Source organism: Schistocerca gregaria, chromosome 1 (assembly GCF_023897955.1).
Source record: "Schistocerca gregaria isolate iqSchGreg1 chromosome 1, iqSchGreg1.2, whole genome shotgun sequence".
NCBI lineage: Eukaryota > Metazoa > Arthropoda > Insecta > Orthoptera > Acrididae > Schistocerca > Schistocerca gregaria.
In genome coordinates, this window is record NC_064920.1 from 831,029,405 (window position 1) to 831,051,066 (window position 21,662).

General features: G+C 35.2%; 1 protein-coding gene across 2 annotated transcripts in view; it reads left to right on the plus strand.

Moving 5' to 3' along the window:
• The window catches only part of LOC126272020 (glutamate dehydrogenase, mitochondrial-like), a 196,262-nt gene that overhangs the window by 146,603 nt on the left and 27,997 nt on the right, over positions 1-21,662 (plus strand). For both annotated transcript variants that reach the window (XM_049974518.1, XM_049974528.1), the window contains 2 exons: positions 10,268-10,423; positions 10,517-10,721. In XM_049974518.1, coding sequence (XP_049830475.1) covers positions 10,268-10,423; positions 10,517-10,721 — 361 coding nt within the window. The remainder of the gene's footprint in view (positions 1-10,267; positions 10,424-10,516; positions 10,722-21,662) is intronic.

A 21,662-nucleotide genomic window follows, 5' to 3' on the forward strand; every position in this document is an offset into this window, starting at 1 on the left:
CATTATTTCATTTTCATATTGTCTTGTGTCCAGGTCATATTCACAGTCTACACAGTTCTTTGATTAAACAGCAGAAAATAAATGAACATACTAATGCACAGATGTAGCTCATAACTGTAACTCATAATAGTCCACTATTGATTGTCTTGAAGTTAAGTGTTTGCAGCTGACTTTATCTTAATAATTGATTGAAAATTTTTATTTTGTCCACAAACGCCAATATGACCATAAAATGTTGAACCTGTGTTGTCAGATGAACATGCTCTCGCTGTTAAAAATTTTAGTAATGTAGAAGACTTAGGCACCACAGACTTGGTCATGTTGGAATTGGCACTGGACTTAAACTGTGTTTACAGAGTGGTGGCATTAAGTTGGAGCATTGTGACTCTGAAACTCTTTGACAAGTACAAATCATGTGTACTAGGTAAGATGTTGAAATTCCCATTTCCTAAGACTGGAGGGCAATGAGCATGTGAGTTGCTCGTATGTGTGCATATGGATTTATGTGGCCACGTGGAGCAAATGTCACATGGTATGGCTAAGAACATGTATGTACTAATGGATGATTATTCCAGAAGGAGATTCTGTTATTTTCTCAAGGGTAAAGATCAAACATTTGAATTTTTCTGTGAGTTTAACACTTGGGTAGAAAATAGAATTGATGCAAAGATAAAATCAATTACATCGTACAATGACAGTTAATTTGTGATCTCAAATTTTGATTTATTGCTTAGAGAGAATGGAATAGAGCATCAGAATAGTGTGTCCTCTAGCCCAGAACAGAATGGGGTTTTGGAGAGGAGCAACAGATCAATTTGTGAGATGACACAGTGCATGCTATTTGAATCTGGTCTGCTTAAGCAGTATTGAGCAGAGTTATGCAATACAGTTGTTTGCATAAAGAACCATGTTCCATACAGAGCACTTAATGGTAAGACTCCACAGGGATTATGGACTGGAAAAGTATCTCATTTGAACCATTTAAAGGTGTTTGGTTGTCAAGCTCTTCTCCATACACCAGATCAAAACAGAAGAAAGTGGGATGCCAAAGCTAAGGAACTTAATTTTTTAGGTTACGATGAAATGACCAAAAGTTACAGACTAATTGATTCACAGAACCCTAAGAAAATAGTGCAAGGCAGGAGAATGAGTGTATGACTGATGTTACCAGGACACCAGCTGTTAATAATGAAGATTACTGTATTTTCTGGCCAAATAAACAGTATACTGAATGGGGAGAGCCAGAGGCAGAATATGAAGTCAGCACAGTGCTGGAAGTGACAGAGATCAAGACCCACACTACATGCCAGATGCTCAGTCTGTGGCAGACACAGAAGAGACTGAGGTGCAGCCAGTGGATTCTGATGCTTCAGAAGAGGACCAACCAGTCAGAAGGTCAGCTCATGTACCCAAACCCAAGGAGTACCCAGATTATGTCACCTATTTGGTAAGTGATTTTTCTAGTTTGGGAGAAGATCTTGTGAACTTGGAGGATGCCATGTGGAGGAGTGACAAAGAAGACTTGATAAAGGCCATGAAAGAGGAAATTAAGTGTTTCCAGAACAATGGTGTTTGGGAACTTGTAGATCCACAAAGAGTAATAAAAGTATTGTAGGTAACAGGTGGGTATTTAAGCTGAAAAGGAATGTGGATGGTACAGCAGTCCACCGTGCTAGACTTGCTGCTAAAGGGTTTACACAAAAACTTGGTATTGATTATTGTCAGACTTTTTCATCTGTTTTGAGATGTACTACTCTTACAGGTCTCATTAGTTTAGCTGTAAATCTTGATCTTAAGATCTGTCATTTTGATGTTATGACTGCTTTTCTGTATGGGGATGTGGAGGAAATTATTCTCATGAAGTAACCAGATGGTTTATTTTTAAAAGGGAGTGAAGGTTAAAATCTATAAACTAACTAAGGCCATTTATGGTTTGAAACAATTGGTGAGACAATGGAATGAAAAAGCAAAATGTATACTTTTAGACCTAGGTTATGTTGCAAATATGGATGAAGATTGTGTGTTTATTAAATGGTCAGTTAAAAATGTTGCAATTATTGCTTTGTATGTAGATGATTTTTATATCTTGTGTAACAACAGTGTGATGAAAGACAAGTTGTATCAGGGATTGCCTGAGAATTTTGAAGTGAAAGATCTAATTTTGAAGTTAAAGACCTAGGAATAGCAAAGTCCTGCCTGGGTATGTGTATAACCAGAAACTAGGAGGAAGGTAGCTTAAAACGTGAACCAGAAGGGTTATATTACAGATGTGCTGAAACACTTTGATATGGTAGATTGTGCTCCTGTTAGAACACCAATGGAAGCTGGATTAAAGCTTTGGGATAAGCAAGGTGATAAAGTTCAAGTGACATATCAAGAAATTGTCGGTTGTTTACTGTATATCAGCACTAATACAAGACCTGACATATCTTATGCAGCAATTGTTTTAAGCCAGTATAATTGTAAGTTTACTAGTGTTCACTGGAAGGCAGCGAAAAGGGTGCTTCATTATCTCAAGGGTACTCTAGATTATGGCATTGTTTTTTGACAAAGGAGGTTTCAAGGATCTGAATACAACTGGTTTTGTTTAATCGAATTTTGTACATAGTTTAACAACAGGGTTGTCACAATATGGAAGTGTTTTTCTTTTGGGGAAAAACATAATTTCATGGGAGAGCAAGAAAATGAAGGATGTAGCAACCTCAACTATTGAAGATGAATATGCAGCTTCGAATTCTGCAGCCAAAGAGGCACTTTATTTGAGACGGCTATTAAGTGAATTGTTAAATGATAATCATTTTCCATGACAACCAGAGTTCTATTAGACTGTCACAAAATCCTGTGTTGCAATCTAGATTAAAACATGTTTGTGCTAAAGGACATTTTATTAGACAATTTGTTAAAAGAAATGAGATTTTTGTTAAGTATTTGCAATCAAAGGAAGTGCCTGCTGATGTATTAACTAAACCACTTGCCGGAGAGCAACACATGTATCTTGTTCATATATTGAAATTGTCACGAGATTAAGTGGTAGTGTTATGTCCATATTAAGTGATACTGTTATGTTGGTAATCTGGCTCCTTGGTTCTTTCGTTTGTATATGTCGCGTATGATGACCAGACTATCTTTGCACTTGATGTTCACTCTCTCAAGTGTGCTACATGTAATGTGTTATTATCAGAATATAAATATTATGAACAATCTGTTACTTATCTTTTTCAATGCCTATCCTTGCTCCACTAACATGTTTCACTGATTAGAATGTTACTGTCATCAGTGAACAATACTGTTTCACCGTGTTTGACACTCTGGGGAAAATCATTGCTATATATCAAGAAGAAAATTGAGTCAACCACTCTTCCTGGGTCAGAACATTGAAGTAACACAGATCAGTAAAGGGCCTTAAAGTTATTTTGATTGCAGAATTACATTCTGTTCATTTACCACATTAATAATGCGACTGCAAACTCACCACAGTTTCTATATGCCTATAACACAATTAACAGTTCATGCACACAGTTGTCAGTGACAGCGTGATTATGCATTGAAATTATAAAGTATTTAAAATGCACACGGCACAGTCACAGCGAACACAGTTCTTTACAGAACACGGTAACTACAATGTCATCTGTCGAAGTTACACGACACAGTTTGTTTGACAGTTTTACACAGTACAACTTCTCTGTCCAATTTTAACTTCTTACATTCCATTACAGGAAGGTGCAGTAATGTATCCCACTGTTAATCAGTTTATTTCACACAGACTGTTTCAAGACACGACATAGTCAGCACACTTTTAACCTCCTGCCTCCTGAGTACCAACATGAGTGCAACACATGCTCTACTCACACTGCTTGACCCTCTCAACTGATATTCTGATCGCTCTGCTCTACTTGTACAATATCTCAGTATACATTTAACTTTACACAGTCATTCCAATCCAAATTAGTGCAGTAAATGGCAAACAAAGAATTAAAATACTTTTCATAATCCGTAGACAAGAAAACCTAATTACTGATGTCCAAAAGGGAAACAATATCAATTGCATATTATTATTTTCCACAAAGAATTACTTATTACATTATACAGGGTGTTCAAAAAGTCTCTCTGCAGTGCCTTATGATTATTAGGCGTGCGTGCTGTATGATTGTGGGTCCCATGTTTTTCATTGAAACAATGAACGCACAATGCTACTGCAGTGATATTCTGTACCCATTCATAGATGAACTTGTGTTAAGTGAAATACTGAGTGATTATTTTGAACAAGATAGTGCAACCGCACATACAGCTCCTGTTTCAATGTCACTGCTTACTGATGTTTTTGGTGGTTCAATTAATTTCACAGGGACTTTGGCCTCCACGATTGCCTGACCTAACACCACCTGACTTTTTCCTCTGGGGTGCAGTGAAAGCAACTGTCTATAAAACTGTCCAAAATCCACCCATGAATTGAAAACTGCAATATCCACTTTCATTGCTTCTGTACAAAGCAATGTTACAGCTTGTGTTTGGAAACATGGTTAGATGAACTGAATTGTGTATTCAACAACAGGGGGGACACATTCAACATTTAATGTGAAAATGTGTAAGTAAAAATGAATATTCAATAAATTAATAAATTGTGTTTCACTGAGTTTCATTTCAGTAAATTCACTGTGGCATACGGCAAGCGTGGCTAACAATCATACGACATTGTGGAGAGACTTTTTGAACACCCTGTAGAACAAAATAAACTCTATGCTATATCACCACAAATTCATGTACAACTACAAAAGGAGAAAGAAAACAGAAAAAAAACCTCTTGTATTGGCCACAGCTAGCGATGTCTTCACTCAGTCCAGGCTGCTTTTATTTTGTTTGCTGACTTTTATATAATCTTATCATTGTAAGACCTTTTTGCTGTTAATAAAACATTTGTATATATGTTTTTGGATGTTGGTAGTATTTTTGAAATGCAGGGTCATTTTGATTGTTTTTATGCTGCTGAACGTTTTGAGTGTTAGAGAGGATTTCCTTATCCTGTTGGTCATTCAGTTTCTTTTGTTTTGTCTTTTAGTGACTTGTAGTTCTTTTGAGAACACTTATTTGAAACAATTTAAATTTTTATAGTAATTTTGAAAGCTTTTTGTCTGTACTCATCTCTAAGTACACTTTTTCCTATGTTTCATTGTTCATTTGCATGGTAAATTCAACCCTTTTTTGCTTCGAGAAGACCTTTCTATATGTGAATATTTTAGTTTCATTTTTGATAGCTGTGTTTAATTCTGAGAGCTGTCTGGAAGAATATGAAAGGCCCAGTTTACTTACAACAACATAACAATTTTCTTTCTTCAACTGGACAATGATTTATGCTGGATGCTTAGTTACCCTAGCGGCTGTGTTAATTAGTGGTGATATTCAATAGCTGTAGATAATGTTCAAAAGTGTGTTTCAGAACCATCTGGGTTCAATGTGTTAATGTTTAAATGTACACAAATGAGAATTTTGCCCTGAGGAGTAGTAACCATGTCCAATACTTGGATTAGTTTTGCTATAAATATACCTTTTGTCATCACTGAGAGAACAGTAAATACATTACATAGTTAGTTTCAGAACATAGGTGGCTTTCTTATCTCTGTAGCTGGTATTTCAACATGTTTTCCTTCACTTAATGAAATAACATCATTTATGAGTTTATACACAATCCCTTCCTTGAGATATATTCATGAGCCACCACCTCTCATAGTGGTTCTTCTATAATGGCATGCTAGATTATATGAGCTTAGAGCTACATGTGTCATTTTAGATTCCCCGTACCAATGTCCTGTTATGCAGACAAGTGAGCTATCAATAGTCTGCAGTTACACTGTTAACTGTTGCACTTTATTTCTTATGGACTCGATATTTTGGTGGAGAACTGAGAAACATGGAGCATTTCTTGCCTTGAAGACTTCTCGTTTTTCTTGTCTTCGCCTAAAAGATCACTTGGACTTTGAGCAGCTATAGTTTTCTTGTCATTCACTTCATTATCCACTGTTGTTTCTGCTGACTCCTCGCATTTTTTTGCATGTTTTGCTGCTACTGCTGATGGTTCTATCACTTCTACATTTTTTGAGGTGTTTTGTTGTTTCTATTGGGCCTGGTGATGGCTTTGTGACTATGGGTTTGATTTTGAAGTTAGTTTGGTGTCTTTTATTTCCTTGGTTATTAGGTTTGACAGATATTCTTCACCCAAGCCGTTCAGGTTTATTCCATGTTGTGTGTGGAATCCACTTCCCATATTACTTATGTCAATGCATTTCATTTTTTAAAATGTCTCCAGAACTTAACAAACTGATTATTGGCACTTTGTGGGGGAAGTCCGGCTGAAATGACATACCATTTCGTTTTTTGGACATTACTGTCATAGACCACAATGTTAAATAAAATCTGTGTCACAAGTGTGCCTCATTCATGGTTTCACCATCATGGTGTCATGTTTTTAAATTAATATGAACCATATGTTTTTGACATTCTTGTAAAAAGTGTATAATATTATCATTTTAGCCTGATGTCAGGCTAAAATGACAGGAGTAAGAAAAAGTAAGAAATTCAGATAATCATTAGATATCTGATATATTTAATAGATTTGTAATTAACAAATAAAAGGCTACTCCTAAAACAATTGTTGAACAGTATCAATTATGGTTTCTCAGTTCAGTCGTACAAAAATGTGAAGACTGAAAGTAGAATTATGGATGTGAATCCACGAAGAAACAAAATTAGTTCTCTTTATGAAAAAATAATTCTCACCAATCATATCTATGTGAAGATATAGCAAATAAAGTTTTTTATTCTGTGGCTTACTCCAACACATTCATTGCGTGCCCACAAATTACACTGCTGACACCTTAACCAGCATTTTCCAGGTTTCGAATGTGAGTGCAGTTCCAAGCATTACTAAGACAATCTTTCGAAGCATAACTATTGCCACCAAAAAGGTTTTTTTCAAACAATATTTCTTTCGCAAAATTAAGTTAGCTCTTTGTTTTTCTTGGCTATTTGGAATTCAAGTTGTCTCACCTCCTTCATAGTCATACCAAACAGGCACAACTCCAACAGCTTTAGGTGTTGTACTAGGCAACGCTTGAATACAGCGTTGATAGTTTGCTGGAATCTATCCGGTCCTTTTGAACACCACTGAATATTTTGTTTGTAGTCAATCAATCAATCAATCTCTTTATTCATCTGTTAACAATATACATTGTATGGATGTAGTCAATTACAATATAGTTTCTTATTTTTAATTTGTTTCAAAAACTTGGATAATAAATACAAATATTTTATATCAGTACATATAAATAATATTACTTTTCATATATTAAAACAAAGATTCCATGACTTACCAAGCGGGAAAGCACTGGTAGATAGGCACAATAAAAAAACACACAAACACACACACAAAATTTTGAGCTTTCGCAACCAATGGTTGCTTCGTCAGGAAAGAGGAAAGGAGAGGGAAAGATGAAAGGATGTGGGTTTTAGGGAGAGGGTATGGAGTCATTCCAGTCCCAGGAGCGGAAACCACACACACACACACACACACACACACACACACACACACACACACACACACACACACACACACTTATACAGAGGAGACAGCTTGTGCCTATCTACCAGTGCTTTCCCGCTTGGTAAGTCATGGAATCTTTGTTTTTAACATATTTTTCCCATGTGGAATGTTTCTTTCTATTTTATTAATATTACTTTCCCGTATTCAGGTATTCTCCAATGCTATAAAAACTATGTGTTGGTAAAGATTGTTTAAGATCTTCCATGAATTTTTGAAATTCTTTAATTTTCTTTATTGTAGAAGGCAATGCACTAAAAGTATTTTGGGCTGGTAGTTTACACTTTTTTGGTAGAGTGCTCCTTTGTGGGTGTCTCTGTGAAAATCATCCCTGTTCCTTGTTTCATGGTTATGAACCTGATTATTTAATGTTGAAAATTCCTGGTGAGTTTTCAGAAAGTATACACATTCATCGCATACACATTCCAATCTCATCTTACAAGCTTGGCATGGGGAATTCCGAACGCTTTCAGTGATCGCAGCTATCCCATCTCGCCACTGGTAACAGCATTTATAGCCTGCTGCATCTTCACCACATCCCAAGAATTCTTTGGAGATTTCCTTCCTTTATTGTACACCATCTGAAAGGGGAAATTAATGTTCTCATATTTGCCCTTCATAAATTCTTTGCATCTGTGTATCATCATACATTTATCAATTTGTATTTAATGTTTCATTTAATTTATTGTAGAATGACCTACTGCTACTGTTGTTAAATTTAAACACGTATATAAATTAAGTAGCTTAATTAATATCAAAGATCACACAGAATAGAACTAGAATCCACTAAGTAAAATGACATACTACGTCATTTTACCCTGATACATGGTACGGTATGTCATTGTAGCCTGAAAAGCCTTCTTTGATTCATTCGAGAAATGTTTAACTTCTGCATTCTCTAGCAGAAACTTCTCTCTCTCAAAATATAGCTAAAAGTATGCTTTACAAGGTAACTTATACTTTTCTCAAAAATTTAATTACATACAATACTAATGAACGAGTGTATGCGAATAAAAGTAAAAAGTCGGAGGCTTACCTATGATGTTTTCATTCAAAGTACCAAGATGAAAGCTGGCAGCTCGTTGCAATGTATGTAGGAAAAGGGTTGTCTGTTGCCTATCGACCTTTCTATACATCTTAATGCAGGTGGCACCATTCAACTGGTTTCATGCTTAGCCTTGCTATGCCAATTTACCCGGATATGTCATTATAGATTGACTTCCTCTATCTGTGTATTAACACATGACTGCCTCATAAGATCATGGCTGTCTGAAATCACAGTCACTTTGCAATTGTAGTTTATGGTCTGGAAGTCGTTTTGTGTTGTTTCACAAAACATTTCAACACAACTTTCGTTCGGCAGATTTGCACTGTTTATATTATGCTTGGATAATTTGTCAGTGTGTTCAGTTCAAAATTTCCAAGCTGGAATCTCGCAGTACCCATTTTTAAAGTACCAATAATAAACTGTAAACTAGTGATGATGCATTCATTTAGTTTAGTAATTTTGTCCTTACAGTTTTCACATGGTTGCCGCCATCTTGGAGGTTTTCTTTTTATAAAGAAAATCTGCCAATAAAAATTTTCAATCTGGCATAAAACAATTTCTGATTATATTTCTGAAGATATGCCGAATTGAGCTATTGGCCTGTAATTAACTACTTCATTTTCAGTCCCTGTTTGTGGCATGGGGTAATATTAGCAAGTGCAGGAGGTCAGGGAAAACTCCATCACTAAAGGATGCACTAACTATATAAGTTAGTGGTCTTGCAGTGTATTTCCACATTCCTCTACAGTTAATCTGATATGCTATCATTACCAATACAATATTTTAGTCTTTTTAGGACTGTGAGCACTTCAGTACTTGATGCTTTCTGATCGAGCCTCATATTTTAATCTACATTGTGGTTAGATCACTTGTATTGATTATAATTTTATCAAACAACATTTTGTATGTGTAAGCAGTACGATACATATTGTTTTCAGTATTCACATCTATCTGACTACTCACATTGAATATTTCATTTATGACAGTTTCCACCACTGTTAATTGCTTACTGCACTTTTTTAACTGATATAGATCAATTTTTAACACAACAATTAAGGTGAAAAATGTAATATATACCAACATGTAATATGGTGTACATCTTTTATGTAACATAACTAAGCAATTTGTTGTAGTAATAATAATCCACTGTGGGTGCAGATTGATAGGACATGTGTTGAATTATGAGTGAACAATTTTCATGGAACTAGAGGGAAATGTAGAAGGCAACTCCTCTACAGTTGCCTTCTAAAAGTGGAATATACATAAAAAAATATTTGTAGACATTGTTTCTGCTATTCAGAGGGGAAGGGAGGAAGGGGGGAAGAGAGGAAGTTATGACAGGCCCTATCAGACCTTCCACATGCAAATCTGATTATGTTACTAGGAAGAGGATGCAGTTTAGCAGTTTTGGATTTATTTTTGATGCTCTTCTGAGCAGATTCTTATTTCATAATAGTTGCCGACTTTTAGAATGACATTATGTACGTAATAATTATCATTAATGTTTTGTTGTACTATATTTCTGTAGAGGTAGTTCTGCTGCATGGAGAAGATAAGAGAATATACAGAACTTTCCATGTCACTTCTTTGCCACATCTAGCTGTGTCATGTTCATGGGTTTGTTGCAGGATCTTCTCGAATATTTGGAAGAGCATGGTACAATTAAAGGTTATCCAAATGCACAAGCAGCTGAAAATGTTGCATTCAAAGATTGTGATATTCTTGTGCTTGCAGCAATAGAGAAGTGTATTACGTGTAAAAATGCCAATGAAATTAGAGCTAAGGTGAGAGAGTCCCATAAATAATATATAAGTTTCAGTTTTAATATATATATATGGCCAGTGTTTAATACAATTATGCATTTTGCGTTTTGACAGATTGTAGCTGAGGGTGCTAATGGGCCAGTTACACCAGCTGCAGACAAAATATTACAAGACCGCAAAATTTTAGTTCTTCCAGACTTATTTTGCAGCGCTGGTGGTGTAACTGTATCATATTTTGAATTTCTGAAGAATATTAACCACGTTTCATTTGGGAGGCTTCATTTTAAATATGAAACAGATTCCTATATCAGCTTAATGCGTAAGTTTGCTTTTATTCAACTGTTATTTTGTATTGGCTTGAAAATCTTCAACATACTGCCACAACAAGACACTCAAGTATTAAGCAGTACCAATCCTTTAAGACAGGCATGGTCAACCTTCGGTGATCTGCAGACCAACTCATATACTTACTTAAGCTTGTGGGCCACTTCATCGGGTGACACAACTGCAGCTCTCCTGAAGTTCAAAGAAATGCACGGATATGAATGGCTCCCTTTTAATGAAAAGCTACACCAACAAATTCAGCAACGAAAAAGCGTTTGTGAGCACTCATTTATTTAATGTTCACCCATAGAACAGTAAAATTGATAGCAATGAGATGAAAGTGAAAACTATGAATTATGGCAAGATTGCATAAATCTAATATGGCAGATGCAATGATCTTGCCGAAGATGGCAGTTGTCCTTTTGATTTAAAATAAAAAAGAACCTCCAAATCTAGCACCAATTATCTGAGCTACAGTACAGATAACGGGTATTGCAACCCACTTTGGTTGCCTGAAATCAAAAATTAATATGAGGCGTTTTCCAAAACTAAGGTCTTTTGACAAATATTTTACTTTTCATAGGCCTGAATGATGTTCCATGCATGCAGCACATCTGATGACTTCTTAGGAAACTAGTGCTATGTTGGTTTCATTCAGTAGTCATTTACTAGTCAGTGAGAGCAGATCGCAATGGCCAAGACAATCTTAGATCCCACCAGTTGTGAAATGCACTGATTTTTGCTGGAAAAAGGATCTTCAGCTGCTAAAATCCATGAGTTATGCCTAGTGTGTGCACCTGAAATAATAAATGACAAAGAAGTTTGAGAATTTCAAAATGGCTCCACAAATGTTGACCATGAACAGTGAAGTGATAGGCCTAGCTAGTATTTGGACTGACAATATCATTGATCAAGTGAGCCAAAAACTTCAAATTGATTTGAGTTCATGATTAGTGGTCTGTATAATGATTTCCAAAACGTTGCTCATACATCAGTTTACAGGACTGTTACTTAACAGCTTGGATACAACAAACTGTATGTGTAGTAGGTTCTAAAAATGTTCACTGAGGAGCACTAAGAGCAAATAAAGCATAGTGCGTGACACTTTGTGGAGAGCTGTAGGCAAGATGAATATGATTTGCTTTCCCCCATTGTAAAGGGTGACGCTGATATGCACCAATGTAGAAGCAAAACAAGGGTCGATGCAGTGGCACCATTCGAGTTTACCCAAACCAAAAAGTTTAAGAGAAACTTAGGGAGGTATGGTACCAAGTTCCAACACTATTGCAAGCCAGGACATGTGCCCCACCCCAGTGCTTAACAGAGATGAATCAAGGTAATGTTTATTTCTATTTCATACTCAGTAGCAGCTGCTTTGGTTTCGAGGTAGATGGAGGCAATGCGTTTACTTTTGTAAGAGTAAAGACATGAAGTAACCATTCCGTGCTCTTGAAAACAGTTCAGTGATTTAATTTTTCCTCGTTTTCATTTTTTCCTCTAATTTGTTCAGTTTTTTGCTGTTTGAAATTAATTTTTTCTGCTCTTTACTGCCCCTCAAATTTTGTTGTCATAAATGGCTGCCTAGTCTTGCCTAAGACAGAAATGGCCCTATATGTTACCTGAATATCGCCATGCATAACAAACTGTGGTTATCTTGAACAGGTGGCAGTCTGCACCAGCAGTATGTAGTTTCTGCCGTTCTGCAAGGTTTCAGCCAAGCGCTCATATGACCCCAGTCTTTCAGCATAGCTCATCTTCATTGTCATGCTTCTTTTCCTGTTTGTGAGCTACCACAAAATCAGATTAACTCAATTACAATACCCATTAAGTCAACCAGCTCGAAGGCTGTACCAACACTAACAGCCACTTCAATGCCACATGATCAGTTATGACTCTTTAATTTTGTGCCATGTGCGTAACACCCAAAGTAAGTGATCTCATATATTAAACTCAACATTTCCTTCTCTGTGGTCAAGTAATTCTACTCGACTTTATTTAACTGTGCTACTAGGTGGTCTTTCCCCATTAACTTACTGACTTCAAATGCATCTGACCACCTGGTTGCTTGTGTTACAGGACAGAGTAAACGCTTCTTTATAATTTGGAATAATAGAGGGTTACAGAGTAAACGCTTGTTCATAATTTGGAATAATAGAGGGTTAGTTATTAGTGCCTCCTCTAAGTTCTCAAATGTGTCTTGACACAAGTTGTCCTCCGGAAATTTATCAGCAAATCAATTTACAAATTCTGTATGATGATTTTGTTATCCTAAAAATGACTGTTGGTGGTTTTTAGTTTGTGGTAATGAAAAACCATGCATTGCACTTGAAAATATTGGGCCTGTCTTTGCACCATCTTGGCTGGTCACATGCCCTAGATCAAGGTAGGCCACAGCATGCAAAACAGTAAGCAAGTAAGATGTAGAGGCTCAGAATGTCTTGGCTTTGGTAAGTTCTTCTTAGAAGTGCTTGGTGCAGGCAACATTTCATTTATCATTGCGGTGTAGCATTTTCCAGTCAGCATGACACACTTAAGTTTAGCAGAATCATGGTTTCAGTGCTGTTTAGCCTACGCTATTTGTTTGTGGTATCAGAATAAAGGAAGTTGACAGGTCCAGTGGCTATTTACACAAAAAGAGGAAGTTAAGTGATTTGTCATCACAACAAGCCTTTAAAAGTGAATGGGAATGACAGAAGAGAAAGATGAGTATTCTCAATGTCTATTATGCTGTCACATGAGAAATGGTACTGCAGATTTGCTGTGGAATGGCAATAAATCGCTATGCAGAAAGAATTTGAATATTTGAATATCTATTTCATGGTAAATGAGCAAAAAGTTACAACAGTCACCAGATATGAATCATTTTTCTGTACATCAAGAAGCACTTTGTGCTAAATTTCCAGACATGGAGCACATAATGAAGTTGTGGTATGAATAGTAAATTTTCTGCAATTGTATGCACTACTGACTGTTAGTTGCAACACATTTTGATGGAACTGAATAAAGAGTGTGGAGACTTTGAATATTACTGCAAAGTACTTTGTTTAGGTCAAGGGCATACCTGCAATGATTTTTCAGTTTAAAATTCGCTATCATTGAATTTATGAAAGAAAAAGGAAAGCAGGAATGAAAATTGGAACATTTGGAATGGATTGCAGGTCTTGCATCTTGAGTGGACTTAACTGCACACTGTCCAGAGTAAGACAATGCAAGGTGAGAAATAATTTACTTCTGGTTTTATGGGACTGCATTTAAAAAGAAAACTGCATTGGAGAAGGGACAGATTGTGACAAGAAATACCATACATTACCCTAAGCCCACTTGGGTTAAGAAAAATACGAGTTCTGTTGAATTCATGAAAAATGAAACCAAGTTATAGGCAATGTGACTGCATTCTCATTGAAATGCAGCACGTCATAGTTCCCCACTTCCCCCCGCTCCCCCCTCCTCCCATCCGCCATGATAAATGTGGTCTTGACTGGCCCTCCAGCACTACTTTCAAATAGTGTTAACCACATTCTAGATCCATTGCTGAAGAAACCCTGCGTTATCCCAAATTATATAATGCTTCTTCTATACTCAGTATAGGATATGCGTCTGTAGCTGTTCTGCAATTGAAATAATAACAGCCACAACATAACATCTATTTCTTCATATCATCCAATGATTTCTTACGTACAACGATAATTGGTGCTCTTCGGGGACTGCTACTTTTTTCAATAATGCCATCATTTAACTCTTGATTGATAAACTTCCATTATTGGTTGCAAATGATGAATTCTACAGTTTGTTAATGGTATAGGTCCATACTTCATCTGTCCAAATCATTCTCATCCAGATCATCTACACTGGCAGTTAATTACTCTTTTGCTAAAATCACCACATTGGTGCCAAAATTATTCACACTAACCAAAACCATGTTGTCTTCCATCCATTTATTGTGTTTGTGCCACACTCCTTTGTATTAAACAAGGTGATGTATCCAGTTTGTCATTGTCCACCAGTACATATTACTTGGTAAGTCGGTACACATATTCCCCCATTCAGTACTCTTATCATGATAACTGAGTATTAATGATTTTGTTTGCAGTTTATTTGGTTCTACCCCCTTTAAAGGAGAACCTTGCAACAGCATACCACTTTTAGGAGTCTCTCTTTGTGGAACAATGTCTCTCCGAACTTGACAGTGTGCTGCAAAAGATAAATTGTCCTGTGATGTTATTTTTGAAAACCAACCTCAGGATTTGCACTCTAATCCTCATCTATATGAGGCAACACTTCCGTAGTGAATCATGAATAGTGTTTTGTTCGTCTCATAAAATACAAATTCTAATCATATGATTAGTGTACAGGAGACTCGTCAAAAAAATGGATAACACAACTTGGCCTAATAGGTACAAAGAATTTTAACATTGATATAAACTTTTATTTTTCTTTCCTCCCGTTTGTGAAGGACAGATACATTTACATACAAGAATATATGTAAATTTATCCTGCTCAAATGTTCAGTTCATCCTTCATGAACTCCTCAACAGTGTAGTAGCAGTGTTTGACAAGTATATCATATAGCTTTGTTTTCAGTGTCTCTAGGTTCATACTCAGAACATTCTTTCCTTTTAGCTTGTTATGAATTTTCATTGCCATATACTGATGAGACTGCTCATATAGGTTTAAGTGATGAGTGGGAAGCATAAAATTGTCTTTGTTTCTCATGTTATACGTGTGATTGAAACAGTTTTTCTTGAATAACTCTAAATTGCTGTGTAGAAAGATGACAATTCTCATAGATGGTATAAGGAGGGAACTGTTGTTTTTCAAATAATGAGCGACATGATGTCCTTGGATGGACAGTACACATGTTCCTTATTATTCTTTTCTGTAACATTAGTATGTACAATATATTGCTTGAATTTTCCCAAAAAAATAATACCATACATTACAACTGATTGAAAGTAGCTGTGGTATTCAATTTTCCGTGTATTCATGTTTGTTGCACCAGCTAATATTTGCATAGCAAATGCAAAGCAACATAATTTGTTTAACAGGTAGTCAATATGTTTATTCCAGTTTAAATTTTTAACTATTTAAATTTTTAACTAAAAGCTTCACAGAATCCACTTCTTCTACATCCTGATTTTTATGAGTTATTTTAATTTCTTGGAGCTTTGACTGTTTTGTTCTGAATTGGACTATGTGGGTTTTGGGGATGTTCAATCTTAATCCATTCAGTTGAAACCATGTTTCTGGTTTGTTCATTGTGTTCATTATGTAGAGAGGGATGTTTTCTGGCTCCTGGTTTTCAATTAATACAGATGTGTCATCTGCAAATAAAATCGATGGAGCATTTATATTGTTCGGTATATCATTAACGTAGAACAAAAACAAAATATGTCCTAGAATCGAGCCTTGAGGGACACCTTGCGCTACTGTTTTCCATTTTGAATAGTAATTTGCTGCATTTGTTGAGACAATCACTCTTTGTTTCCTATTTTATAAGTATGAAGTAAGCCAATTTAGAACATTACCCTTGATCCCATAATTGTCAAGCTTATAGATGAGCAATGCATGATTTACAGAGTCAAAGGCTTTTGTGAGATCACGAAAGATTCCTGCAACTTTATTATGGTTGTCTAATGATGTGCTGATCTTGTCAATAAACTTGTTAATTGCATTAATAATACTTTTGCCACACTGGAAACCAAATTGGTTTTCCGTAATAATATCATATTTCTCCCAAAAATTTCAAATCTGCATTGCAGCAGCATTTTCAAAGATTTTTGATAGGACTGGAAGGAGGGAGATGGGACGATAATTCCCCATATCCTCTCTTGTCCCTTTTTTGAGCAGCAGTTTTACTTCTGCATTCTTCAGCATATTTTCTCCAAAATGTTTTACCAAATGCAAAAATTGAGTAATGTTGACCATAGTAGTGGCACATCATTGCTCCCTACTCAGCATAGCCTATAATATGGATAATTCATTCTCTTCCTACCCAAGAGTTCCAGTCTTGCCACAACACATTCTAATCCATTTATTACACCAACTAAGCAACACTTCATGTATGCAAATATCTTTGTAGTCTTGTGGTAAAGACATTTTAGTGAACTTAAAATATAGCCCCTGGCAGTGATATCTTTGATTTCGGTAACCTTCTTTCTCACTGAGCCTTGTTTCACATTTCCTGCTAAAGTGTTTAATAAATTTCTTTTGTTCTTTTGAATCATATATGTGTACTTCTTATTGTGGATTGGTATTCTCTCAAGTTAATTAGCTTCTGTGAAACTCATTTTCTGCTGTTGTATTTAATGTATCTGATGTAATGTTAATAAAAGTAGAATGAACTGAATGTATATTTTTTAATGAGGAGACAGAGGGAGAAGGGGAGGGTAGGGGGGCATTCACAGGCCTTTTTAATGTGTCAACATTAAGTAGGAGTTGTCAGTGTGCCTTTTACCAGAGGATATTATAGTTCAGTCTTCTGCAAGAACTTTTGTGGTTGCACCACTCTTCCTTTGTTGTTTTCTGTTAAGGCTCTCTCAGTGTATGTGGGTTTTGCACTGATCATTGTATTTTCAGGTATTGCTATGAAGATACTTAGAGGCACCATGATTCTGAAGAGTAGGTGTTGCAGCAAGCAATATATAACTACTGTCTTCATTTTGATTGCATAAAAAAGTGTTATCGCTCCATTCTCATATATGTTGATTTAATATTTTCTTTTGTGTATTTCTACATCTATTATCTTTATCTTTATAGATCACTCATTTCCTTTCCCTCTTCAAATGTGCATTTTGTCATATCTGATGGAAAAATGTATCTTTCAGAAAGCTGTTGCATGATACAATCTCATAACAAGCATTTTGCTGTAGTAAAGATAGGACATGAACTCTACAACGGAATTATAAAATGTTATTTATCTAATATATGAACTGAGAATCACATGTGCCATACCTCTTCTTGTTTCAGATGCTTTTTTGTTGAGATAACAGGATGTACATATCTTATCAAAATACACATTTAAATTGTTAAAAGTTCAACATTTTTCCTCATTGCTTGTACATACCAGACATGCTTATGATCTAAGTTTAGTTCCTGTGATAATGGTATTCACTTACCATACCTTCAATTTGTAACATTCTAGTGCATAACAGTTTCATAAAAGCTGAATAAAAACCATCATTTTCTTCCAGAAAATTTAACTGTTTTACTCTCATTTCTGAAAAATACCTCTTATGTTTTACTCTCATTCTTTAACGACAGTCAGTTGGAAAAATATGATCTAATGAAGTGTACAACATATCACTAGCTTACATAATTCTTGATTTCTGCACATCAGTTCTGCAAATGGGAATCTTCCCATCAAGTGTATCTTGTGATGTTCCTTTCAGCTAATACATCGTACAGTAATAGCAATCAGAGGTGATACCGTGAACACCTAATGTTAACTGACTGACTTCCTCATTCATATCATATTTGAAAAGGGGCTAATATTTATGGGAGATTGAAGCATTGGTTGAAAGAAGTTTAACATTATGTTACATTCTCCTGCTTTATTTCTTCATTGATTGTCCTCAATTTGTTTTGATACTACCTGAAAAAATAGGGCGTGGAAGTGCATTACTGTCTACCATAAATGATGTAGCCAACAGGTGCACAGTTGCATTTCACAGCTCTTTACTTTCACAACCCCCCAATAACACACAGTTATATGGCCAGTGCACTATTGTTTAACTTTCAATAAACCTCATTAATAAGTTGCAGGCAAATATCCACATACTGCTACAATAGTTTACTGTTGGGTATCTATGAGCAATAAAAAAACAACCATATAATTCTCAGTTCTTTTGGAATAATCAGGTATGTATGGAACTGACACTGTCATTGTTTTAACACATGGCCTAATTTCGTTACATTTATTTCACAGTTAAGTTGATGGAGTGTTCTTCTAACCAACACAGGTTCGTCTGAAACTCAGCCATAGACTGACTGTCTCGAGACCAAAAATTGGGCCCTTATATATCCTCATAATAAAAGATTCTGAAATTACACCACATCAAAAAATTGATTCTCTTTAACAGTTTCTTTTACAAAAAGAGTTAGGCCGAATTTGTTTAAATTATGAAATTAACAAATATCATTATGCAAACAATACTTTTTACAAAACTGTTAATTACTTTGTAATTAAATAAGAGTTGGCTTTGCTAACATGTTTTCAAATAGAACCAGATAGATTCTTTAAGAATATTATTATTTGTTCCTCCAAACGTTTATAATTATTACAGATTTTATATCTGTTTATAAGTCAACAACAGAATTAAAGTTACAAAACAATTACTGATTTCACCCTATAACAAAAGATACTAACTAGGAATTGTCAAAATAAATTAGAAAATCCATTACATACATAAAACTAAGTACAAAGTTAGATCTGGTGTTATATTCTTTAAAACTGAGGGCCAGTCTTTCTCTTTTTTTGAAAATGCATGTTATACTTATGTATGTTAATGTTAGTTAGTTAAAAGTGAAAAAATGAATTTTAAGGGGGCAGGTGGCAAAACAAGAGGGAAGTAAAAAATATCCCAGCTTGCTTCATCATGTCATCCCCTTATTGGATTGACCAGATAGATATTGCAAATAGCTAACTGCACAATTCAATGACCACAGCGAGTTAAAAATCTACACAAAAAAATATTACATAAGAAATCTTATCAAAACTACAGTATATTTGTTTTTTTCAAATTTATACTATGAACTGGCCATATGAAAAACCCCATACAAGATATTTACATACAGTGAATTGTACAATGCCACAAAAATCCACAAGTTACAATGAAAATTAGGCACCTTCATCCTAAGTCATGTCCTTTTTGGGTAAACAAAGATTACATTTAAATATATATCTCATTTTATAGAAGTCCTGTTCTCCTTAACAAAAAAATTAATCTTCATGGGTAGCAAAAACTTAAATGACACTGCACATTGCAGTTCATTTTTGACAGATAATTTCACTTAGTGTTTTGTAATTTTCACAAGCACTTTCACTTTTTGAATGAGCTTTTACACATTTTATCACCAAATTTCCCACGTTTTCAACAGGTCCAAGTGGCAATTAGTAAGGAAATGTCCTGCTAGCAGTTCCCTTGGAGGTGGTTCTCCTCCGCCACAGTACTTGGAAACATCACTCAAAATACCCTACTTTAGTACACTTACTTTTACTTCTAACTAAGTCTAAGCTAAATAAATCTAAGAAAAAATGTTTCATGTGAAAATTGATAGCCATTACTTCATAAATAGATACGTTACATAGTTCTCACAAAATTACAATAATTAACACTAAAACTGACTGTAGTACAAAAGGTGGGGACTAGTAAAAATTTAAAATCAAGTGCACATTACACTGCAAAACATTAATCTAGGTCATAACTGTCTGAAACTGGTTAAACCTGAAAGACTTGGGTCTTTTTCCCATTTGCAAAATAGTAAAAACTGAAAATGTGCAATAGCATAGATTTACTAATCATTACATTATGAAAAAAAATCAGTCACCATCACATAACTTAATTACTATTCAAATCATAATTAAGGGGATGGAAGTTGTACCAAATCATTGCCCCACTTCTCTACTCAACTCTGAGCACCACTCTCATTCAACCAGAAAATTAAATCCTCACCAAATCATAAAATGTTACCAAATAGTTCAGTCTGAGTATTCACATCACTCTGGCACCACATTTATCAATTAATCAGAAAACTGTTCTTCATTCCAGTATTACCACTTTAACCTCATAATTCTTCAGGAAACCAATAGAAGTTTTCAGATAACCTATAGATCCAATGATGTGACTTTTACCTATCTAAAATTTTGCTCTTTCTGTTAAACCCTCATTCCCAGCTGTAGTGACATGAATTGCACAATGAACACAGTACACAGCATTTCCTAGTTCAAATTTTAGATCATCACTACAGTTACAGCACATTTGCATGTATACAGTTATCTTTTTCGTTAACCAATCATGTCTGTCAACTCCATTATTTTACTTACCTTTCATACCTCGTTAGCTAGAGAAATGCACTTTCAAAAATATCCCTACTGCAGAGACAGGCTCCCTAACCATTAAGACCCTAGCACTATTCATTATTTTATTATTTCATTATGGTGTCATTCTCTAATAAATAAACACCTTTGCTGCTTATCTAATGCAAAATTGACTCTACTAAAAAACACTCCAGAGTAACAGGTTCTTATGCTAAGGTAAACTTACTCTCATTACCAATCAGGCAAAATTGCAAAATTATCACTCAGAAAAACTATTATTTATATACTTGAAATTCTAGCCAGAAGGGTGATATACATACAAATCTTGCTTATTCTTCCCACACACATTACTTCAGGCAACTGGTAGTTGTCTCACATATACTGATTGCACCAAACACGAGCATTTCTACTATACCACAATTAATATTAGTACCTAGAATTCAATATGGATTATTTCTGCACATTGCCTCTGCTGGTGCACTCATGAGCTGATTACTTCAGATGTTAATTATAGTTTTCAGATATGCTCACACCTTTCATTATCTGTTTACCTAACCTCTTTGTTTGACAGAAATTCTTTAATCATGGTACCAATTTACTTTCTTCCATCCTCTTATGACTCCATTACTTATAACTAAGACAACATAATATGTGTAGATAACACTAGAGAAACTTTTTCAAAAATATTTCTATACTTAAGTATCTTGCTGTACAAAATCACATGAATGTCAGAATGTTTCTGATTCATTTATAAACTACAGGTAGGATAGGAGAAGAGTATGAGTACCTCAGGAAACATGAAAAATGAGCACGGGTAAGCATTATTGCTACATAATGAATCCAACATAGAATGAAGAACCCCCTACATGCTAATTGCACAAGAAATTAGTTCCAAATAGT